The sequence below is a fragment of the Biomphalaria glabrata genome, chromosome 2 (genome assembly GCF_947242115.1).
Source record: "Biomphalaria glabrata chromosome 2, xgBioGlab47.1, whole genome shotgun sequence".
NCBI classification, from domain to species: domain Eukaryota; kingdom Metazoa; phylum Mollusca; class Gastropoda; family Planorbidae; genus Biomphalaria; species Biomphalaria glabrata.
The window spans coordinates 54,839,902-54,865,140 of NC_074712.1; the positions used below are offsets into that span (position 1 = coordinate 54,839,902).

Below are 25,239 nucleotides of genomic sequence, written 5' to 3' on the forward strand. Positions count from 1 at the left end.
CTAAATGCAAAATATTTTCTTCAGTCTGTTGGTCTGTTGAAGCACCAAACATGATCTGTCTGCTTTCTCCATTCCTCTCTGTCTTTTGCTAACTAGTCTCTTTCACTGACAAACCCGTCCATTATTAGATGAGTTTTCCCAACGCTTCTTTTGACTGCTAAGCTTTTTTTTCCCCTGGTACTGTTATTGGCAGAAAGCTCTTTTCCAGCCCTGAAGATCTTGTATTATGACATTGAAGTCTTAGCTTGTGTTTTTATTTTACAATAGTCACGTCATGGCTAAATTGCCATTATGATCCTGTTTTGAATTTTCTAATTTGTGGTATTGTCATTGTAGGTGAAAGCATCTTGATTTCATGGCTAGGATCCTCCTCAGTAATTCTGCAGGTAGACCTGGTTGAGTAAAAAAAAAGCAAGTATACAAGAGTCACCATAACCAAAGAGCACATCAGTTTGATTTTTAAGCCCAGGAAATTGCCTTTGACTTTCTAAATAGTCTTGAGGCTAGAAATTTAAGTGTAGCTGTGGACTATATTATTCTGGCCAATAATTCAGGATTGTTTCCTTTGTCTAAATCATAGCTCCAATATATCTAAATCTTTTGACACATATCAGTTTTTCACCTTCACAACCAATGTCTATGATAAAGCCTTGTTTGCTGTTGGTCACAGTGTTGTTGTTTTTTAGCATTGATTTGCTTGCCATATTTGCTGTAGAAGTCAGTCAACACCAAGTCAGCTAGCTCTTTAGCTTTTTCTCTGTTCCTTCCTCACCATCTATGTCATCCCCCAATGGCAAGTTAGTCATTTTTCTTATCTTTGCTCATCTTCTCTTTAAAACCATAAAAAGACTGTTAGCTAAAAAAATGAAACATCATCACGGTCGCCAAAACATCCAAGCACATCAGCTAATGAGAGAATCATCACCATAAATTCAAATAACAAGCATTTCAGATTGATATGAATGCTCCTCAATGACATTGAAAATATTTTAAATAATTTTTAATCTAAAAAGATGTACACATTTATTATCAACAAAATTAGTAGACTACAATAATATATGTATTTTTTTTTGTATTTTTTTTTATTTCATTGTAAAAAAATTTAATTAATATCCTATCATATATTATTGAGACAATTGCTGTACCAAACTTTCTTAAAAGTTGTAGTAATTAAAAAAAAAGGCAGACTTGATGTTGCATTATATATAAATATAAACAACAAATAGAAAAATAAACAGAAAAATAAACAAGTCTCCTTGGCTTTAAGTATTGAACTAATTTATGTAATAGTTTATACATTATTAAAGAATATATATATTGTTTACATTGCAAACAATCATATTTTTTTGTGTTTGTTTGTTTTGTTAAACATTCAATCAACAAATGGACATTATAGACTTGAAAAAAGAAAAGAAGCATAATTCTCTTGATATAGTTATTATTAACATTATTGTAATATATAATTATTAATACAATTCAATTAAGAATGTAGTATTTATTTGTATCTTATATTTACCAATTTGGTTCATATCACTAAAGAGAAGTTGTATTTAAAAATATTTATGATAATAGTATCTGTATAAATCTGTTTAGAAACATGTATAGATACAATACTTTTATTAGAAATGATTAATTGCTGCCTCAATATTTCTATACATCTTTGTGATTAATGTTGGAAATTTTTGTTTCAGAATTTTAAATAAAATTAAAATGCTAATTTTATTCCTCCTAAATATTTTCTTTTTCTTGAGACTGTAGGTTTAGTCTTTCTTTTCTGATTCCTGCAAAAAATGTTAACAAAATTATTAGTTTATTCTTAAAATTCAGCAGAATTGCACTATATAAATCAATTTCACATGTAATTTTATGACCAGCTTATTTCAACTTTCAAAAATGTAATCTTAAGTTATTTTAAATGGTGTAGCAAAGAGAGAACCTTTCTTAAAAATTAATTATTGAGTTAATTTGCTTTTCTCAATATCATGAGTCATATAGCTGTCTTCAAAGCTTTTCATGGACCATAGAACACATTTATTAAAATGTTGAAATTTTTCTGAATAAAAATCACATCTTCTTATATGGATTTAAATTTTAGGCACTCTACTGCTTAGCTACCATAAAACTTCTATGTAACACAGAGTACTAAAAATATCCTCATAACTTGAATAAAAAAAAAATGCAACAAGCCCTTTTTGACCAAAATACAAACCAGAACTAAAGATGCTTTTAAATTTTAACAATTGAAAAATACACTTCAAAACAAGTTTTCAAAAGGATATTCAGTCAAAGAATACCATACTCTTTAAAAAAGCAAATGCACTATATATACCTAATTTTAGAAAGAAAAGGATGAATTTTCAGAATACCACAATTACCCATCTGACTTATTTAGAGCACCATAATGACCATACTGAAATCGGATTTTTAATTTCAGTTCTGGAAATCTAATTGTAATGGACATATTGCACAAATACTTCAGGGACCACTAAAAATGTTTTAACAAGAAAAAAACAGAACACAACAAAAAGTCCTTAAAACTGTGAAATTGAAATTCTTCAGCTAACTTGCTTATGCGGTGTATGGTTATAGAAAAAGAGTGACATGTGACTACTTTTTCTTATTCATTCTACCTTTGGTATAATAAAATTAAATGGGGGGCTAAATAATATCACACATATATAGAAATATATAGTGTCTAGCCTAAAAATAATGACTCTATTTAGATTTGTAAATCAAGTGATGGTAGATGGTAGAAATAACATAGGCCTAATGAAAGAAATGATTTTAGTATCAATGAAAATTTTTAAAATTATCCTTTAAAGCAATGTTTTTAATTAAAAAAAAACTATAGAGAAAAATTTTCAAATGAGAATGAAGACAAAAAAAAAAAAGGGGGGGGGGCTTTTCAAGTTTTGGAATAGTTAAAAACCTTTTTAGCACCTTTTCTGCCCTAAGAAAACTGTTTAAAAGCTAAATTTTTCCTTTTTTTTTCTTAACTTTAATTAAGTAATGATTAATGACTTACATCATTTGCATCACTTGAGTTAATATCATTCTCCTGCAATGAAAATATTCATAAAAATGAAATAACATAATAAATGAAACAAAAAAATTGAGACATGATTAAAATCTGAGCTATGAGGGTTTAATTTAAGCTTTTGTTTGCACTTTTTAGTTTAGAGAGTGTTTTGAGAGTACACTAACAAATTCAAAGCTCACACGAATGTCACATGGACTAAAGGTCTATTAAATTAATTCTTTCCATTTTGCTTTTATTTTCATTTAATATTATTTGTTTCTTTTTTTTTTTTTGTTAGGACCCTCCTTTAAGAAAAAGAAAGACAGGCTGACATGAAATACCAGACCAAGGAAACCACTCTACAGTGAGGGATGAAGGAAAATGCTTGATAGGACAAGGTTTTCTACAGGTTTAAATAGTTCATTACTGCTATCAATATAAATTTTATTTTTGTTATTTTCTAATCAAACAATGCTAAATGAGACCAAAAATAAATCTCAAAAAGAAATGGGAAAAAAATGCAATTAAAACTAAACAAAGTAAAGAAAACATGAAATAATGACTTCATCAATTCAAAGGCTCCAAACAAATAACTTTTGAAACCAAAGATGCAAAAAATATGAATTATTTTTAACTGCCTTGCTAGTCATGTTCATCAGGGGTTTCATCCTCTACAGGAACAGTCTCTACTTTGCTGTTCTCGTCATCTTCCACAATAGATGAGTGTTGTACTTCAGTGGCATCTGCCAGTGAATCATCCACACTCTCAGGGATATCAAGAGTAATTTTGAGTTGTTCATCTAACCAATCCTAGGGACACCCAGTTTATGAAACATTCACTATTAATCTGTATCAAACTCTACTGAAATCAGTTTTTTTTATATTAAAATATTAAAAGTAAAGTTCTCCTTTCAGACCTTGCGATCTATAGGGAAAATGCTGTAAAGGTCATTTGTTTCTGTGGCCCATGGTTGATGAGAGTGTTATGTGGCTAGCACAACAACCAACCAAATTTACTTTTCCCAAACTATTGTCAGGTACCTATTTGAGCTTGGTGGGCTCAGAGGTGCCTAAAGATCTGACATTAAAATCCGATTCTTCACCAGGATTCGAAGCCGGGGTTCAGAAGCTAAGCGCTTTACCACTCAGCCACTCAATGTGGTTGGATGGCTGCCTGGTCGTGCAGTTTGCGTGCTGGACTGTCGTTCAGATTTATTGATGGTCCAGGGTTCAAATCCTGCACTCTCCTATTCCCCGTCGTCCTGCGGGAGGTTGGGACTAGGAAGTAAACTATCTTCAACTCTGAAGGAACATCCGAAACATGTAAAACATTTTACAAACAAGTCTCCAAATATATTATTAACATTCTTAAATATTTTAAAAATGCTACATATGCCATTCTTATGTAACAATTTCATTTATAACATTCTAAACATTGTAGCTACAAATTATTTTAATATTTAAACTTAATACAATTATTAAATAGGCCTATATAAAAATCAACTAAAAACATTGTTTATCTCAAACAAGAAGACAACTTTAAATTACCATTCAAAAAGCTTGAAATAGCTTTGATGTTTAACTGGTCACTTAGGAACCAAACCAATAATAGCCACTCTCAAAACTGTCAAGTTCCCAGTTTGGGTTAGGTGGAATAAGAAACATCAATAAATCCTATTCTTCACCTGGATTCTAAGCCAACTCCTTCAGCCACTACATCACATAAGACAACTAAACCACATTTTTCAACCACCACATCACATAAAACAACTAAACCACATTCTTCAACCACGACATCACATAAAACAACTAAACCACATTCTTCAACCACCACATCACATAAAACAACTAAACCACATTCTTCAACCACCACATCACATAAAACAACTAAACCACATTCTTCAACCACCACATCACATAAAACAACTAAACCACATTCTTCAACCACCACATCACATAAAACAACTAAACCACATTCTTCTACCACCACATCACATAAAACAACTAAACCACATTCTTCAACCACCACATAACAGCCCACCAATTCTTCAGCTGCCACATTACACACACAAAACGAAACCAAATCCTTTGAACACACACACAAACAAACGCACACTCACAAAATCAAAGTCCTTAAATTTTATTGTGATTCTCAGAAAGTTAAAGCTCTCAGAGTCATTTTATAAAATTAAACTTAGGCCTGATTCCTTTGTAAAAAAAAATATCTTCTAAATTAGGCACAGAAATCCTTTAAATGTGAAAAAAAAAAGGTTTTTCATTTTAATTGATGGGAATCATTTATATCTTTTCAGTTTGGCTTAACATCATTAGAAACAAACTGCATTAAAGTTAAATAACTGATGGTCCATGCTTCAGTAAACAATGAGTACAGCATATTTGAAAAGAAAACAAGAAGTATAGGAAGAAATCATTATTTCGTTACCTTCTTCTCTACCTCGCTGAAATCATTGTTTGGTGTTGGCTGTTTTTTCTTTTCACTTGATATAATATCAAAGAATTCTTTCTCTGCTTTTGTGTACAAGTTTTCTTCATCCTCCACCACTTCCTCTTTTGGTTTCTCTCCTCCCTCTTCACCTTCAGTCTAAAATTTAAAAAAAAATGTTATGAACAAAATCTTTAATGTAACAGAGTGGAATGTTTATACCACATATAATAACTAATCGCTTTCAGAAAACTTTTGTATAAATACTAAAGAGCAGGTTAATTAGAGTTTACTAATTATTTCCAGTCTAGGGTCTGATGTGGCAAGCTATCTTTATATTCTTCAACAGATATTGAACTCTTGTGTACATTTCAGAAAAATATACGTAAAAGTATTTTAACTTACAATTTATACACATTCTTCTAAAGAGAGGATAATTTAAATGCTATCATTATTATTTTACTATATCAGAAAAGTAGATCTACTTAAGTAAGGTTTTAGCCAATAGAAAAAAAAATTCAATTCTTTTTTTTCTTTTAAACAAGAAGTTATTTCAAGAAAATAACAAACCAAAACATAATGAAAATTAAAAAATCTTAGTAACGAACAAATTTTTCAAATATAAAAATTTAGAACTTTTTAAACAACCTTGTGAGTTTCATGAGTTTCATGTTTCTTATCATCTTTTTTCTCATCCTGTTATTTATTCATTGGAAATCTTTCTATAAACATTATTTTGATTATTTTGATTCCCTAAATTCAATCTATTTAACAAAAGCAATATATAAGTTTAAGTAAACTAGATGTCTCCAGCTGTTAACCGAAAACACTGAGTTTATACTCTTTAGAAAAGATTGGTTTATATCATAGCACAATACCTTTCCTTCCTTTGTTCTTTCCTTAAGTCTGATTTCTTTATGTCTTGTATCCAAAATCTTTTCTCGTCTTGTTTCTCTTTCAAACATCTTCATAAAAAGAACAAAAAATATAATAATTAATAGTAGTTTTTTAAATACCTTAAATGGAGCTTGAATGATTTAGAGCAAATTTTTACATATTTAAACCAAATGAAACAGAGGCGATCTGCCCTGTAAAATTGAAATAAAAATTCTATTTACATTTGTGACCAAATTTTTCTCATTGCGTCCCATAGTGTACAGTCCTTCTGAAAGTTCTAATAACGTTGTGGTGCCATCTTGTGAACCTGTTGCTATCAATTTCCCGGACTCTTGTACTCTCAAACTGTATAATGGGCAGTCACATACCTAGAGGATATATCAACCAATCATCAACATTTTTTTGTCTATTATTTTACTAACTAAAGTAGACAGCTTATAGGTTAAAGAGCATGAGAAGTATTTATAATTGTATGAGATTTTGTAGCATAGAAATCTAATAGATAAATTATTCTGAAAGTAACTATATATTGATATGATTAGTCCACCCAATTCAAATGGATACCTTAGTTGGGGAAAGTAAATGCGGTTAGTCATTGTTCTAGACACATGGCAGCCTTCTTAATTGTCTGCCATTGAAATAGATGATCCTTACATTATTTGCACTATATATTGCAAGATCTGTAAGGGGTACTTTTTTTGTACTAGCTATATAATGATTGGACTAGCAAAGTGAGAAATTATATGTTGACTTCTTGATTACTTATGAGTGAAATATTTTCTTATAGTAGATTACCAATTAAACTGGAACTTTGTAGTAAGAAGCATAAATTATTGTTCATCACATTTTTAAACTTTTATTTCAGTAATTTTGTATGTTGAAACACCTAGATAGTATTGGTACCTGAAGTGTGAGAGTAGGATTGTTCTGTTTAAAAATGATATCCCAAACATCCAGTGTACCATCCATTTTAGTTATGAAGAACACTGCTGGCCTGATTGGACTCCAACAGCCATCTGTGAGGTATGATGAATACTGCCTGAAAAAATAAACAAATGATATGATTGTAATTTGAGATTTAAACATTCTATTTAGGAAATGTTCAAGTTTTATTTTAAACTTCTCGAGACAATAAAACAAAATCTTCTTACTTGGTCCACATAATAGATGATTCTCTAATATCTTCTGACCAAATCTAGATTTAATTTGAAAATAAACAAATGTAAATGTTTCTGTTTATACTTTAAACAATAATGTAAACTATTTATAATAATTGAAATGTATAGGCTAGGCAATAAAGATATGAATTAAAATTCCTATATAGATATCAAAGAATTGTAATCTTTAAGGAGAGGGAAAATGTTGAAAATAAAATTAGGGTATTTGTAGGGAAAAAAAATTTGACTTGATCTGAATAAAGCTTGATTTTTGTACAGAATAAGTTGTTTAAAAGTAAATTTCTATTTATGAATAGATTGATATTTGAATTGTTTTGGTCAGTATTACCATTTTTTCTCAAAACTAAATTTTATTTCTTTTTTACTTTTCCTCACTTTTTCTAAACGGATCACAGATTTTTGATTGAGTTAATTGTAAGTATCAAGTTGTAAAATAGTATTTTGATGAAGAATTTTTTGAAGACTTTGGTTATTGACTTTGGCTTCTTTCCTTAATAAAAAGCAGTCTTTAAAAAAAAAAGTTTTACCCTTGCACACCAGTCTCCAACACTGAGGAAGTTTTTGGTAAATTGAGGATTTCTTTGTAATGCATACACTGGACCTATATGACCTGTGAAAACTGCTGCTATTTTATCTAAGGGAGTTTTAGCTTTTCTGTTACATGATATAATATTGCCTTGTTCTGTTCCTGCCATAAACTTTGTGGGCTGCAGAAGGAAAAAACTTGACACATTAATTATTTAACATAAGAAACATATTATTCATACAAAGTATTTGTAACATATATATTTACAGGTGAAAGTGTGAAGTATGTCAGAGGTGAGGATGCAACTGAATTCAGGAGAAAAAAAAAAGGTGTGTTTATCAACAAATAATTAATATTGTAACAACAATACAGTGTAAGGTGGTGTCCTGATTATAAACTATTTGTCTCAAAAGTCTCAACAGATGACATTCCTGACCTTATACATGAATAAACATGTATCTGCCATCTGTCATTAAATTTAAATTTAATCCTTTGTTTGTTTGTTTTGTTGTTTTACATGTTTGGGATGTTCTTTCAGAGTTGAAAATAAGTTACTTCCTAGTCCAAACCTCTCACTGGATGACGGGGGATGGGAGTGGGCAGGATTTGAACCTGGGACCATAGATAGATCTGAATGACATTTCCGCGCACAAACCACACGACCAGGCAGCCATTCGCATTTTGCCCTATTGTTAAAAAGTCATTGTCTTTTTCAAAACAGAATTCAACATTTTTTTGTTTCATTACTGATAGAATGAGTCAATATATTTAATTTTATTGTATACACTACTTTAATAAAATTGTCACTCCTACACCAGCTCTTAACAAGAACACCACAAATACATTGCACAAAAAAACCCACTAATTTTTTAGAGGAAAAAGAAAAACCAAAATGAGATAATTCAAATCTTACCATTGTTGGTTCATATTCTAAACAGTAAGCACCCTGTGCATTGTGAAATTCTTGCTTTTTGTCTAAATACATTTTATCTGTAGGCTCTCCCATTTTCCTAATGTCCCACCAAAGTACTTGACCATCTGTGGATGTGGAGAAACATTCTGTGCCTGTTTTAGACTGAATCCATATTGTTTTGTAGGCAGGGTCTCTGTGTGATTGTTCAATGGGTGTCAGTTCCACAGGCTGAGAACCTTTCCTTGTGTCCCAGTAAGCTATAACAATCAATAGATTCATTGAAACATATTGCTTACAACAAAAAAAAAAAGGCCTTACTGTGAAATAAAGTCCTAAAGAATTTATGTCTTGCGTTTTATTGTAATGATTATGAAGAAAAAACTTCTTCTCTTATTTAAATTTTTTGTGTGTTAACTAATCATTATATGTGTACTCAACTCTGTTGTAAGATTTTGTATCTTTCTATAGGTTGATGTTTAACATAATGTACCTATTTGACCATTGTAACATCCCCCTAGTAATATATGAGCATCTTTAGGATTGTACTCCAAGCATGTCAGAGGAGATACTGGCTTAATTGTCATTTCTGGCTTGTTGGGATTTTCTGTAAAAACATTTATTAAAATACGTACAGATATGCTTCATGTTATAATATTTTAAATTAAAGTATTACAAAGAGATAATCTCTATTATGTGAATACATGTAACAACAAAGTTATTTGTAACTTACCCACATCCCAGATATATGACTCCATACTTGTCTCTGGAGATGTGCTTTGGAATACTAGGTTACAATAAGCCACTGCAAGCTTGCGGGGTCCATCTGGATACCATGAAATATGCGTGGCTGTTCGTTTTATATCATTTGGATCTCTATTAAGATATAAATGAATATTTTAAAATGAAATAGACTAACTTTTTGATTCATATGTAACCAAATCATAAGGACTGAAAGATATATTTAGTTTTACAAATACCTAAAAACATTGATAGTTTTGGCAGTAGCTGCTTCATCTATAATTTCTGCATCAACATTTTCAAAGTATTCTTCATAGATGTCAACTGCATTGTTCTGTTTGATGCAGTGCTCCATGGACTAGATAGAAGATAAAAGAGGAGAAATGTACTATCAAAAAATTGCTTTTAAAAACTATTTTAAACTTCTAACTAACTGATCAAGTTCTTTTAGTTTTCTTACATTGCCCAGCTGAAGTACAGCACTAATGTAAACCTCATCCTTTTCGACTTTTTTTCTGTAACGTGTGACTTGTTCTAGCTCATTAGGATTCACATCTTTAGGCCAACCTCCTTCAGTATGGTTGATACCTCGCACATTTGTTTCAAATCTTTCTGTGTTTGCCTAAATACAGAAATGTATGAAACATTACAAATATTTTTTAGAGCTTACATATATAATTTAATTTATAGACAGCTGTTAACAAACACAATGTAGGCTCAAGGCGCTGTGATAACATTCAAACATAAACACAAGAGCTAAAATGACAAACTAATCTAAAAAACTGTTTTAAACAGATAGATCTTAGAGTTCTTCAATGTAATGTAGCATGTTGTCTGTCTGAGATCAATGAGTAGTAAGTTCCAAACCTTTGGTCTGTGCCATAGCTTTAGTGAGAAAAAAAATCACTAATAACCTTTTTAACATATACTTTTTCTGACCTGAGACACTACAAAATGCAGTGCAAAAATAAAAGCAACAAAGAAACTATGGTAATTACATCATGCTCAGACATTTCTTGAACACATTGTATACCGATATCCACTGGATTACGCTCAATAAAGTCTTCCAACACATTGTCATCTGGAGGAATATCCACGTGAAGTTCAGCAGCTCTGTCAGAGAAATTGCACTGCCTGCCAAACTCTGACCTTTTCTTGGTATACACATAAACTATCTCCATTTTGGTGTTTGAAATTCAAGTCTTTTACACGTTTCTGAATCCAGATCTGTTAACAGAATGTATTTGATCCATTAGGTTTGTACTTTCAATATAAAATGACAAGGAAAAAAAAAAGTGTGTCAATAGCTGTATTAAAATGTTTTCATCATCTACTTTAAAATATGAGCAAATCTGTCTAGAAAAAAAAAATCCTTTCGAGGCCCTAATTTCTAAAAGACAGATGGCATAAAGTTAATTTGGTTCTGAGACCATGCCAAATGGCCAGTTCATCTACACAGCTGACAGTCATATGTAATTAAAGCTGGATGAACCCAGCGTAATATGCTCTTAGGACTGTCATCAAAATGATACAGAGTTTGAACCTAGTCCACTGCCATCCTGTAAAAGGTTAAGGCTAGGATATAATAATCTTAATTTCTGAAAAAATGTCCATGACAAAAATTATAATAGCTTCAATACTGGTATAAAATATATGAATTAAATTCTTAGCAAGCTCTAGGAAATAAAATTTCTGAGTGCCAGCCAATAAGGGATCTAACACTCAGTCACCATGTTTTCATTTCCCCCCCCCTAAATTTATTAGCGTTTTTTCTCAACAAGCTTAATTTTATAAACACTCAGTTTAGAGTCACAAAGATACACAATGGTCATGAACAATCTTTGTAATCTTTGTCATAAATTTGATAAACGTTTCACAAACTGAGGCATAAAAGTAAGTATATTTTGAAAGATCAATTATTGTACTGTGTTATTTAACGATACTTTAATTATAAAGTCTTCAATGTACATAAGATAAATGTGTATTATATAATAAATCCAAGCTACTAAATTAGAAAAAAAAAAGTCAAAACTAAATGAGAAATGAAAACAAGGATACAACTAAGGTACATTATTGTGAAGTACTAGACTAACAAATAAGTTTATTATGTTTATAATTTAGCAAGCAAACAGAGCTGGATTACTTTGAAATATCTTTTTAAACAAATAAAAGAAAAAATTAAAAAGAAAGATTAGATCTAGGATCTAGATCTACATCTATTAATAATAAATAATCACATCACGATCTCTGCCACAGACTCTGTAGTCAGTGGATTGACTCTGATTGAGTGACTGACTAATCTAGTTTATCTAGCCGACTCAGTCTTGAACTATATATATCATATAAGAAAGTTTCTTTGTTTGCATTTAGATCTTGATATAATAATACAATAGAGACTAAAGATTTTAATAATCGGATTAAGATCTAGTCCTACCTTAACTCCAGTATATAGATCTAATTTATTTTGGATTGACTCAAAGCTATAATCGTTTCTCATAGCAACTGCGATCTCGCGTTGGTCGAAGAGACGACAAACTCAACGTAGTCAAACCTTTTCGCCACGTTGTAAATTAATGTATTTAATAACTTCATAATAGCAATCATCTTACTCGAGGTAAAAGGTAAAGGATTGGAAAAAAAAAGGAAGGGGGGGGGGGTGTTTCGTACGATATCGAGAAAAAGTAATGGAGATGGAATTTATCATTCTTTTGTAAAAGTCCTAGATCTAAGAGTCAGATTTAGCTATCAATAATTTGTATAAACAATTAACGTATAAAAAAATTAATAATGATAAAAAAATTATCTTCTTACAATCATCTTATCTTATAAATAACACACATGCTTCAAAAGAGAAGATAATTACGCCCTGAGCGTGTAGCCTATATCGATTGAAGACTTAAACTCTGCTAAGTTGTTTGTTTTCCTGGCTGCTTCAGGTAACTCGTTTCATGAAATAATGGAAGTAGGGCCGAAGATGGAACACCTTTACGAATTAGTCCTAGCATATGGAATAGGAAACGTGCCTTTATCTTTGTGTCTTTCTGAGCCCCTGCTTCATAGTGGCGCCCGGGTGGAAACGATCGTTGGAGGAAACTATTAGGCTAAAGGGTAGCAAAAGGGGGTGCGAGAGCATCCTCATTGCACTGCGCGGAGTTGTAAAAAAGCTCCCACAACCTTGTCACAATCTAGGCGCTGTTCCTCAAGGGGCTGTTACATAAATGGCGTGTCCCGCACAGTTAGCCTGGTATAGAAAACGAAAATGGCGGGGGTCTTAGTGTACGTGGCCTCTTGCCGTGACCCACCCGCAAGACAGAATTTTAAGAGTGTACACTGTTTTCATTCAGGCCGTTGAGAGGGAGCTCTTGTTCACTTTTGCTGGCCTAGAGTTCCAAGAGCCGAAGGCGCAGCTCTACCTGAGAGTTTCAAGAAGAAGAAGTGTCTTTCTGAGTATTTTATCAGGTTGTGTGTTACTTTATAAGTTTTGGTTCTGTGTTTTTTTGTATTATTGCTGTTTTACTTTTTTAGTCTTCTGTCCTGAAGCGTCTCTAAATCTCGTGACCATTAGGCTAATGGTGTTACTCTTGTCAAATGTGAATATTCATGTTATACATTTCACGGCTCTATTTTGTGTTTGTAATAGATTCTTTGTTTTGTTGAGTAGGTTGTATGAGATGTAAGCATGATAGACCTACTTTCATTTAAGATTTTGATTTTGCTAGATCAGACTAGGCCTACTTCATTGTTTCAGCAATAGTTTCATCATGACCTCTATTTAAGTTACCATAGAGAGATTCGACCATCCCCAGACTCTTTAAACCCAAACATTTTTGTCTCTGCCTAAGAAAACAGCTTTATTTTTTTTTAGTTCTATAGGCCACTCCCTCCTTGGTTAGACTATATCCAGATTTTTGTCTCTACGATTCTTGTACTCTGATAGTAAAGTAGGCTAATAAGGTACCTACCCTTTTCAGACCTTGCTATCAATGTGGCAGATCTTAAATATTACAGAAGATACTTCAAAAAAAGAAGATAACTACGTCCTACGCATTTCATGTGTCAATCTAGTCATGCAAAGGTCAACTGTTTCTTTAGTCAACGGTTATCGATCAACTTCAGGTACTCATTAGAACTAGGTAGACTAAAGAGCAGTCCTTAAAATACTAAACATCCCATGCTTCACCGAGATTCGAACCAGAGACCTCTAGGTTTGGAAGCCAAGCGCGTTACCACTCAGCCACCAAGTTTCTGTACTCTGAGCTGAAAACCAAAGTGAAGATATCTCAGGACTTCTTACCATCTTTCTTTCTTGAACTCAAGGCACATCTTCACAGAAACAAACAACTTTCATTCAAATGAAGATAAGTTGTATACATTTTTATTCGACGAAATTATAATTATTATCAACAACCGGCGACTCTAGCAGGGAAGTCGCAATTCTTGGTGACCTTGTTGAAGACAGTTCCAGACCCACACTGCATGATGAAAGTCTGCCCACCAGCACACTCAATGAACTCTTGGCAGTTCCCAGGTGCTTCGTGTATGCCGTCACTCAAGTTCTGGTCCTTGCAGATGGTGGCCAAATCTACGAGTAAGAGAAGAGAGTACATTGGAATTAGGAAATAGTAACGTAATGTTCAAAACAAGTATGATTTTTATAGTATCTCACAGCCTAACCGGGTGCTGATGTTGATTGACTTAAGTCTGCCTGGTCGTGCAGTATGCGCTCTGGACTGTCGTTCGGTCTTCTCGATGGTCCCGGGTTCATACCCTGCCCGCTGATATCAGCCGTAGTCCTGCGGGGGTTCGGACCAGTAAGTGAATTATCGGTGACTCTAAAGGAACACCCGAAACATGCAAAACATAGTACATTACTGTTACAGTCCACTGCACTCCAAACATAGTCAAGTTTAATTATTTAAAACTTGTTACTGAATTGAAAGGGAGACTTGTAAACCCTTTCCCAAATCTTTATTTCTTGATCACTCATATAGACTTTTGAATTCTTGTCTTCAATCTTTTTTTTTTCTAGCATCTCAATAGTCTCATACTGTGCATGGCTTGTCTGCTCTTTGAGATCCTGACTTCGTTTGCATTGTCTGCTTCTATTTCTTTGTCTGGTTTAATACCTATCAAGAATCTCTTTGCAATACTGATTCTATTGTGATAAGAATCTATCCCTGAGATTCTGCATTTTTTATTGGTTAGAAAGTCATCGTGACGCTTAATTAACTTGTCATTCCAGTCACACATTTTCATGTTTTCAATCTCAGTTGAGGATGCAATGTATCTTCCTGAGGTATCTTCACTATGGATTTCAGCTCAGTTATCAGGGCAAAATATTGTTTACAGGAAAACATTCTGGATTTAACTATGGTAAAAGCAAAACCTTGTGTTTAGGTTAAGAACAGTGTGACGCTTATTCTCCAAGAGAAAAAGAACTTATGGCTACGCAACTGATGATGTAATCTAGAAACAATAATTTTTACTTAAAAAAAATTCATCTAAAGGCTAGCTTAATTTTAAAATCTAATTTATTAACTGTAATCTTTATTTCAGGAGGCGCATTGGCTGAGTTGTAAAACACTTGGACTCTGAACCAAGGGATCACGGGTTCAAATCCTGAAGGCTAAGATTTTGAATTTCAGGATCTTTAGGGCGCCTCTGATTCCATCCAGCTCTAATGGGTGCCTGACATTATTTGGGGAAAAGAAATGCTTTGGTCGTTGTGCTGGTCACATGACACTCTCGTTAACTGTGGGCCAGAGAAACAGATGACCTTTCTATCACCAGTCATATAGGTATGAAGGTCTATAAGAAAACTTTACTTATTTAAAATCTATTTTTATTAACTATAATCAGCATTCAAACCTGGGGCACATCAGATGGATACTTACTTCCTCCACTTTGTATTGGCTGATCAGTATGTGTGACAACTGGTCCTTGTGTGTGAGCTGGGGCCTGGGTGTGTGTGTCCACTGGTCTAGATGTGACAACTGGAGCTAATGTCACACTTTAAAAAAGACAAATACAAACTCTTATCAAACATATTGAAATATATCCTTATTTAATCGACTACTGACAAAGATTAGCCCTAAAACAACTGCCAGATGAAGGTATCAAATATAGAAGATGGCTGGATTATGTAATTATGGAAACATACTGCTCACGATAAAATATCCTACTTTATAAGTAAATATATGCTATGATTCTAAGGAGAACACATTTTGAATTTGTTTCAAAATGTTTCAAGTGGAATACAATTAAGCGAAAAGCGTGGATCGATATAATATCTATAATGATGTCTATGTGATTAGCCACGTTTGTTTTAGACTATAGCGAACAATAATATTAATACTATTGTTATGAACATAATGATAACAGAGTCGAAAAACATGTCTGTAAAGTCTGGCTTTAATACACTGAATGACTACACAACACACATTTCGTGAACACATTCTCACGGACGAGTTACAAGCACATGTAAACATAAGAACGACAACAGATACAGCATATAATTTTCACAACAAATATATTCTTATACTAATAGAAGGGTGTAGTTGTGTCTGTGGTAGCTGACGTGGACTTTGCTATAGAGTGTCTAGATGTTTGTCTGGTACTGGACGTGGACTTTGCTATAAGAGTATCTAGATGTTTGTCTGGTACTGGATGTGGAGTTAGCTACAGAGTATCTAGAGGTTTGTCTGGTACTGGATGTAGTTGTTAGTGTGGTACTGGACATGATAATCGCTATAGGGTACCTAGGTCCTGAGGGTGCTGATCCACATTCATCACTTATGGCGTGGACCAGGGGGTAAGCTCCCTGGCCGCAAGAAGTGCCGTGGAAATCATCTAAATCAAGCGCCCAGATCATGCTACCACCGAAGCCATTGTCTTTGATGTATTTCACCTGTTTAGTTAAAAAACACATCTTGATATGTAAATGATTTCTTAGGATGGTAAGAGATGACCCAACAAACAGTGGCGTAGCTAGGAATTAGACATTATTTGAGGGCCCTGGGGGCTTGACCTCTTCAGGGGGGGGGGCCCTAGCAGTTTGCGTAATATTTAATGTAAAAAATAATTTCGAACACTCTTTTGCCCCCCCCCCCTTTAAGTGGGGGGGCCCTGGGGATTTTCAAATTCTCCTCCCACCTCCCCCAACCTAGCTACGACACTGCCAAGCAATGTGTTGTTGTTCTATTCTATATGAAAAGAAACTTCGCGATATTCACAATTATTCTTCAATTCAGTGTTGTTTGAACAGCAGAACTTATACCGCTTCCGCGACTTTGCATCCTGTGATTAAAGTGACGACCTAAATTCTACTGCCCTATGATATAACATAATCTTTGAACAGTAAAAACTACATTTCATTTTTCATCTCACAGCTGTACCTTGTTCCTCAAACTCTGGGGGTTGTCGTAACCAACCCAGACATTTCCTTTGACTAGATAGGGAACTTGTTGATCGTTGATTTGATGAACTGAGGCTCCGCTCTTGATCAGCTCGCAGATCTAGAATACAAATAATACACAGTTAATAAAAATAAGAAACAATTCTATTGCTGCTATCAGCATGACGGTGTTGCAATAAATGTCATTATTGTTAGCCAAGTTGTCACTAATTAAATCACTATTCAACAATTTAAAAAGTAGTAAAGAAAATATTTATTATGTTCTATTAAGACAGGGTCGTTCAAAGAAACGCTGGCTGGACTATGTAAAAGAATGGACCGGTCTCTCTCTTGATGTCCTACTTAGAACAGCTGCTGACCTGGAAAAGTGGAGGGATTTGGTAACACGAATTGTCACAACACCGTTACCACGAAAGTCAAGGGACAGATGAGATGAGCGTAAGTTCTGCTAGTAAAAGAAACAAGAATTGATTTGAATGAGAAGACTTTTCGAGCATTATTCAGATGATGGAGCCTATATCTCATCTTAAAGACGTAAACCGATAATCAGGTTGTCAGCACAACATCCAACTGCCTTTACTTTCCATAACTAATGTCATGTTCCATTAGAGTTGGGAGCAATCATTCTAGTCTTATAAATCCCCGAAGTTAAACTTCAATCTTCACCGGGACTCAAACTTTGGAAGCTAAACGCTCTACCACGCCTCATTAACTCAGCAGCAATGCACTACATAAGCCAATGGGATATGGAAGAATATAATGCCCCTAATTTGAGATGCGATTGCTGATACGAAAATATATAATACAAGATAATACAAATGACCGAAGATCATTAAGGTGTACTGAGGATTACATGTTGAAATATTTCGTAACATTCTAAAATTGTTTACAGAAACATTACAAGTAAAAAATGAACCTCATAGTAAGCCATAAAGCCAGCCTCTCTGGTGAACTGTCCAGCTGGACCAGGGCTAGGGGCAGCATCTCCAGGTTCGTGTTTATTTGGATCACTCAGGGTGAAGGTTCTTCCATAGGTGGCCAAACCAATGTTGATTTTGTCTTTAGGAGCTCCTTTGGAAGCCCAGTACTTGGCAGCAAAGTCCTGAGTTTTATAGAAAAATTAAAATCTAATAAATAATAGCAGAAACTTGAAACTTTAATTAGTAGCCTGCTGGTGTGGCGAACAAGAACAGTGACTGCAAAGGGGAAAAAATATACAATTTTATAATGTAATAAAAATTAAACTTTAAACCCAAATAATCCATCCCCTTTTCAGACAAAGTCTTAAATTATGTATACGTTTATGCAGATTTTTCCTAGAACACCAATTCATCAGCTAGAATTCTAGTCAATGTTTAGATACTGGTACATTTAATATACATTTAATATTAATTTGCACATTTTCCGTTGCATAAAACATTTACATTTTAGATGTCATATACAGCCTTCATACTCACAATATTATAATTGACATTTTCTCCAGTTTCACCTGCATGACCATACAGTGGACTGTTATGTCCGGTGTAAGGATCCCAGCTTCCATGGAAGTCGTATGACATGAGGTTGATGAAGTCCAAATGACTGTCCAAAAGAGAAATTGTCTGGTTAGACATCACAGACAGCGATTTATCATTTAGAACCTTTAATTTCATGTTACTTAACTACATTTTAGTTGGCGTTATTTGTCAATTACATCACGGTTCTGAATATTTTCTTAACTTACAGATGACTTCAAAAGGGGAGGTAATTACATGGGAGGCGAGGTGACTGAGTTGTAAGGTGCTCGGCTTCCAAACCGAAAGTCCCGGCTTCAAATGCTGGGGACGACTGGGATTTTTTAGCTTCGGGATCTTCATGGCGCCTCTGAGTCCACCCAGCTCTAATGGGTACCTGACATTAATTGGGAAACGTAAGGCGGTTGGTCTTAGTTCTGGCCTCATGACATCATCATTAACCGTGGCCAAAGAAACAGATGACCTTTACATCATCTGCCCTAAAGATCACAAGGTTTTTTACTTTTTACACATTTCATGTGGCAATTTTCTTTTGGTCTCAGATGTGTATCCACCAGTGCAGAATTCACTTTTATTGCTGTCCTGCAGTTTGCATGTTAATCAGTGACTTAAAAAAATTAAGCTAAGTCGGTTTTATTTTTGGCTGATTCAGGTAACCAATTCCATTCTCTAATGGCACTAGGGAATATTTCTCTTATTTGGTCTTAATTTTACAATTGTATTATTTCATTGCCTTCAGCCTGCGCAAAGTTTTCTTAAAGTGATAATTGGCTCGCGCATGAATTCGGACATGTAAATGTCATAAGTATAATTGGTTATATTGCGGCTGTTATGTATACAACACTCTCTGTACCTATACAACACTTTCTGTACCTATACAACACTTTCTGTACCTATACAACACTTTCTGTACCTATACAACACTGTCTGTACCTGCTAACTTCAGGGATTTCATAGGCAGCGTCGATGTTAGGTTTACCAGCCGCCACAGCTGCAGACAAAAGCAGACGAGGTTTACCACTGGACTGACTCTCTTGTTGGAAGGCTGCGGCAAGTTCCTAAAGAGAAAATGATTCAATTGAAATAGATTTAGTCCCATTACAAAATAGAGAGCTATTTGCTTCATTTAAAATGTACATGTTAAGACTAACTTAACCAATAGGTGTATAGAAGGGCGTATATCTATATATTGTAAATGTAATTAAAAAGAATAATAAAATTTAAAAGGAATTTAAAAAAAAGTTTTATAAGTTCACTGGAGTATTTTATATAATGAACATCATTGCATCATGTTTAGTCACATCTCATAATTTAGTTCAATGTTTTATACTTTTAGTTTATAAGTTTGTAATTGTACTAAATATTTTGTTTTTATTTCTTTGTTGTTGTTGTTATTGCATATCAAGAACAATTAGGAAGTTATAACCTAAACTTAAATGCTAGTTTGTGTCTCAATCTCCAACCAGTTTGTCAGTATTTTTGTCTTTTAAATTTTGTATCCTGTTGTTTTATATTCCTGTGTCTTGTGAAGCTGTGATTATTTAACGATATCTCATTGTCTTCATTTAACTGTTACATTCTAATTTGTGTTTTTTAATTTCGTGTCATGCATTCAGCAACAACCACGCACTGGCAAATTGTGTGTTTTGACCGAAAGACTAAATACCCGGTGACAGGGCCGATCCTAACAATTGCGGGGCCCTATGCGAAACGGATTGCGCGGGACCCAGACTGAATAGGGATAAGGATAATTAGTGAACATTAAGATTTTGTATTAGAAAATTAATTTGTCTTTGTATTTTATTCATTCTTTACTATGTACAAAAACACGATCAAATTAACTTTACGAGCCTTTCGTGTAGCGAAGCCATACAGTATATCATAAAAATTCTGTTTCCGACATAGATCGAGCTCAATTGCAATAGCAGTATTGCCAAATTATTCAATCCATCTTCGTGAATTGTTGACACCCCAATATGACAATTTTGTCTATTTTTCAGGACATTTTTATGATTCCCGGATATTTCCACGAGCCCGTGGAAAATCAGGAGGCCGCGGAAAACCCTGTAACATGTCATAATAGTTTAATTTAATAATATACACCTAGAATTAGCGCGGGGCCTATGCAAATTGCGGGGCCCACTGCGGTCGCATAGGCTGCAGTGGCCTAAGAACGGCACTGCCCGGTGAATAAAATCCAGAAAGCTCTTTGGAATTTCGATCATTGAAAAAGGATTTACTGTCTTCAAGCACAAATCAACCCATACAACACAGATTTAAAGGCTTTACTTTTTTTTTTTTAGAATGGTTTGGGTTGGGGGGCCCAAAAGTATGTAGTGTATCGAAATTGCGCTTCTGATTTCATATAGATAGATGATTTTAATAGAAAACTTTCTTTCAAAGGAAAGACGAATGTCGTATGATCTATAATAGATGCGCTGAGAAGCCAAGCCCTTGTCCATAACATTTGAAAAGTAAAAAAAAAAAAAACAAACTGTTTCTTTTAAATAATCGAAGTTCTTTTAAAGTGTAAAAATGCAAATAGCATATAAATATTGCAAATAACGTTATACATGCGCCGACGCTTGTGGTGCGCACTAGTGCACTGTTCAACGCGGGTTATGGACAGATTGTTAAGTGACCAAGAAGAGACACTCCTGTCCATGGTGTGTTACATTTGTCCCAAACAGAAGTAAGAGACAGATCGATGTGTCCAGTGTGACACTGGTCTCTATTTCCCTTATTTATTGTTATTAATTAAGCTTGTGAGATAACTCATTCCCTTCGTTGAGTGCTTGTCTTAGATGTATTACACTATTCAAGTGTCTCCTAAAAACCTATTTCACTTGAAGCTGTTTACCTGGACTAGCTGGGTGAATTTGTGTTTGTCTTCTGGGGGACTGCCACGCAGTGCTGGGTACTCCCAATCAAGGTCAAGGCCGTCAAAGTTATGGTCTCTCAGGAACTTGATACTGGTCTGAATGAAGTCCTGGCGCGTTGCAGCAGTGGCCACCATTTGGGAAAATGGAGCGGAGCCCAGGTTGAAACCACCAACAGCAATCATTGTCTTCAGCTGCGTGTTGACTTTCTTCAAGTCAGTGAATTTAGAATACCTTGAAATATGGACAACATTTGTTAGTGTTACATTTTGGAATGTCTAGCAAAGAAAATCAACATGTTCCACATGTAAAATTATAAAACTGTTTTAATGAATAAAACTAGAATTGAATATTAATTATTTGTATCCATAGACATATATATATATAGACTGGACGATAAAGAACAAATTATTATCGGAAATATTTGGGAAAAGATAAGTCTGTAGATCCACATCACAAACCTATGTATATTTGCCTATGTCTATGATTATAAAACAAAGACAAAATATTGGGAATATGGCAGTTTTGCACTTTTCAAAACTAAAGATCAAAGGTATATATTGGCTGAAATGTTAGTCCTAAAATTTATAGCTCAATCGCCGCCATTTTTTTTTCACATAGATATAGTACATAAAACATATTGACTCCCCCCAAATATAAATAACTTCCTACTTCCAGTCTATATTTATTTATGTCTATGTTTGTATCATTATAAAACTATTTAAATGAAACAATTACGCAGATTATTGTGAATAATAATCAATCTGTGAAAATATTTTACAGTAAAATACATATCTCACCCTAGACGTTTATAATATTGAATGTTATTGCTTACTTACTTTGAACGATGGCTAACTAATTTGGAACATTATATTTGTTTTGCGATTTATAATTTCGTCAATTTCGTATAACCAATTAATGAATACATTTTAAGGTATCTATCTATATTCCACAAGTTCATGTTTAGATACACGAAACAAGAAGCAGTGTCTTTTCTTAAATATATTATTGGTTTTGAAGATCAAAGTGTATTGGTCTACTATTGTTTGTCTGTGTGTGTGTGTGTGTGTGTCTGTCTGTGTGTGTGTGTGGGTGTGTGTATGTGTGTCTGTCTGTGTGAGTGTGTGTGTGTGTGTGTCTGTGTTTGTGTGTGTGTGTGGATTGGTGGGTGTGTGGGTGTTTGTGTGTGTGTGTGTGTGTGTGTGTCATCTATGACGTACATGTTAAAGAAAAAGATAACAGATATTAATTTAAGATGTATTCAAACAATAGGAATACTTTCTTTTTGAAAGTGTAGTTAAAGTTTTGATTTATGTTTTCCAAAAATTTCACACATTAAACGAGTGATGCCCGAACTACTGCCTGCGGGCCACACCCGGCCCATGACGCTGGGCACCCTTTTGTAAAACACATTTTCACAAGAAAAATATCACAGATAATTTTACATCTTAATATCGAGTAACTCGTGTGAACAGAAAACTTAGCACTTACATATATGCAAAGCTGTAGAATAGTTTACATTGTTTTCAATAGTTTATAATGTTAGTGCTCTAACTTAACTATACAAGCCTATGTCTCGTGATTAAAAAAAACACCCAGGTGGCGAGGTCTACTTACAGTCCCTTGGCCCAGTCCTGGTCCTCATCGTTCCACTCGAAGGCCGCCAGGTGGTTGCTGCTCAGTTTGGCGAAGGAGTAGATGATGTGAGTACACAGATGAGGGTCAATATTCTCTGGCATGAACTTTCCAGGCTCTGGTCTGTACTGGGACCAGTTGGTGTGGTAGCAGACACGACGTCGACACGAGGCACCTTTCAAATGTGAAGTTAGAACAGTTGTAATGATTGGGAAAAGTGAAAAGATTTTTCATGGCTTTTGTGGAAGTCTTCGGTTAATGAATCAAAACGAGTAATGAAGAATATGAATAATTTGGTAAATCATTCGTGCTTCACCGGAAAATGAAATGGAATAGAAAAATGAATCATTGAGTAGGCTGTGATTTCCCCCTTCAGTCGTAGAACAACTATAGTTATCTCATAAAAATAAGATGAAAGACTGGGCATTAGCTATGTAGGAACATTGTCGCCCACACAGCAGTTTCCAGATGTTCGAAGGAATTTGATTCAGTTAAGGATCGGCGGCGTTGCATGCTTTGCCAGGGTGTGTACTGTAAACCGCCTAACGGTCACTGGTTCTTGATTTTTCCTCAGGGTTGGTTTACGAAGTCTTTCTCGTGTTTGGAAACAGGGGTTTGGACAATACAGTAACCAGCTTATTCTAATTTGTTCATTTAGATTCAGATGCTCTACCAGATCCTTATGGCTATTGACTTCGGTACTGATCACTGTATTGGAGTCGTTGTGTGGAATTCGAGAACTAGAGCTCAGCATAGCTGCTTCAGTGTCCACGCAAGAATTAAAGTATTAACTATAACAATGACGATCAAGGTACAAACCAAGCAACTTGTTACGACAAATAATCACATTGAATGTAGAAATTTGCAGTAAAGTGGCAATATATATATATATCTATATTGTGCGACTGCGAAACTTATTTATCCCTATAAATCGCAGATGTTACTTCAAAAGAGAATATAATGACGTCTTAAGCTTTTCAAGTTTTAATATATTCATGCATGTTTTATAAATCTTTTAAAGACTATATTATGTTTTACTGACAAAATAACTATTTATCTGTAGTCTGATATCTAAAACGAATTAAGAAATTGAGATTTGTTTGAAGTATTAAACTTGTTCAAAGGAACGGCAGTGCCGATACAGTTTGGGGTCAGCTGCGTGGAGAGGGGGGGAACTGATGTGTGGGCGACAGCGTTCCGACCACAGCTAATGCCCAGGCATTCATCTCATGTCCATGAGATGATCCACAGTTTCTTCGCGACTGAAGGAGGCCCTAGAACAGATAGATAGAAAACTTGTTCGTGCCAGTACAATAACTTACGTTCACTTTATAGGTTCCATGGTCTACTTTTAAAATAACAAATTCAACTAGCGAACCAATATGAGCACGACTTTTCCCCCTTTTAATGATCTTTGTAATGGATATCAAGTAAAAAAATAATAAAGTTCTCCTTTCAGACCTTGCGATGGATATAGATGTAAGTAACGCAGAAAGATTAGTTCAATTAAGGTCTACACATAGAACTAGTATAGGTCCATGGTTTACATGTACAAAAAACGGTACAACTACTTACCGAAAACGCCATTTGCCATACAAGCAAAGAAAATCACCGCCAAAAATTTAAACATCTGTAACATTGGAAATGGAAGAATTAAAAAAAAACACAACTTTGTTGAAGTATATGAACACAATTCTAAATCTTTTTGTTATTAGATTATGTGAGATAAACTAAAAATATCTACAATTAAATATGTTATAAAATTTATTTGATAGCAAATCACTATGCGAAATATCCTATATGAATTAATTTAATCTTGTATACAATTAGTTTGTTTTAGACACGGTTTGTATCACCTTGTTTACGTTGAAGAGATAATACTCAAACTAATCTTGAACTGGTACTTAAATATGCACTCTTCCAATGACAGATGGTATTTTATCTTGCAAATCTAAAAGTCACCTTTGACCTTTCTTATCCAGGCAATAGACTTCACACAAAAAAAGTTAAAAGACGCCTAGCTTTACAGCGAGAGGAATTGAAATAAAGTCTACAAGTCAGATACAAACTTTTGGAAAGAGGG

At 34.1% G+C, this 25,239-nt stretch overlaps 2 protein-coding genes across 4 annotated transcripts in view; both read right to left on the reverse strand.

Annotated features, from left to right (window-relative positions):
- Positions 1-1,657: 1,657 nt before the first annotated feature.
- On the reverse strand, positions 1,658-12,250 carry LOC106074542 (dynein intermediate chain 3, ciliary-like). Of its 3 annotated transcripts, XM_013235319.2 has the most exons (17): positions 12,149-12,250; positions 10,713-10,941; positions 10,175-10,336; positions 9,954-10,072; positions 9,707-9,849; positions 9,467-9,580; positions 8,977-9,233; positions 8,065-8,244; positions 7,511-7,554; positions 7,263-7,398; positions 6,581-6,727; positions 6,341-6,427; positions 6,111-6,158; positions 5,463-5,621; positions 3,658-3,829; positions 3,026-3,058; positions 1,658-1,781 (listed from the first exon to the last, which is right to left on the reverse strand). In XM_013235319.2, exons 2-15 carry the CDS (start codon positions 10,893-10,895, stop codon positions 3,662-3,664), a joined length of 1,947 nt encoding a protein of 648 aa, XP_013090773.2. In that variant the 5' UTR covers positions 10,896-10,941; positions 12,149-12,250; the 3' UTR covers positions 1,658-1,781; positions 3,026-3,058; positions 3,658-3,661. The 3 variants fall into 3 exon arrangements, with proteins under 3 accessions (XP_013090773.2, XP_013090774.2, XP_013090775.1); XM_013235320.2 differs by lacking the exon at positions 6,111-6,158; XM_013235321.2 differs by lacking the exon at positions 3,658-3,829.
- Positions 12,251-14,073: 1,823 nt separating this feature from the next.
- Positions 14,074-25,239, reverse strand: part of LOC106074543 (uncharacterized) — a 29,353-nt gene continuing 18,187 nt past the window's right edge. Inside the window, exons 11-21 of the mRNA XM_056021227.1 lie at positions 24,901-24,962; positions 24,732-24,786; positions 23,139-23,331; positions 21,503-21,755; positions 19,576-19,700; positions 18,586-18,709; positions 18,045-18,230; positions 17,109-17,228; positions 16,473-16,621; positions 15,609-15,724; positions 14,074-14,296 (exon numbers count right to left, since the gene is read on the reverse strand). Coding sequence (XP_055877202.1) covers positions 14,115-14,296; positions 15,609-15,724; positions 16,473-16,621; positions 17,109-17,228; positions 18,045-18,230; positions 18,586-18,709; positions 19,576-19,700; positions 21,503-21,755; positions 23,139-23,331; positions 24,732-24,786; positions 24,901-24,962 — 1,565 coding nt within the window. The 3' untranslated portion in view covers positions 14,074-14,114. The remainder of the gene's footprint in view (positions 14,297-15,608; positions 15,725-16,472; positions 16,622-17,108; positions 17,229-18,044; positions 18,231-18,585; positions 18,710-19,575; positions 19,701-21,502; positions 21,756-23,138; positions 23,332-24,731; positions 24,787-24,900; positions 24,963-25,239) is intronic.

What these genes read in the sequence shown, in the direction of transcription:
- LOC106074542 (XM_013235319.2), bottom strand. Translation starts at nt 10,895, where the DNA reads ATGGAGATAGTTTATGTGTATACCAAGAAAAGGTCAGAGTTTGGCAGG. An exon ending in GTCATATATCTGGGATGTGG is followed by an intron (nt 9,581 to 9,706) that starts GTAAGTTACAAA and finishes ATGTTTTTACAG; the next exon opens with AAAATCCCAACAAGCCAGAA. An exon ending in TCAGCGAGGTAGAGAAGAAG is followed by an intron (nt 3,830 to 5,462) that starts GTAACGAAATAA and finishes GGGTGTCCCTAG; the next exon opens with GATTGGTTAGATGAACAACT.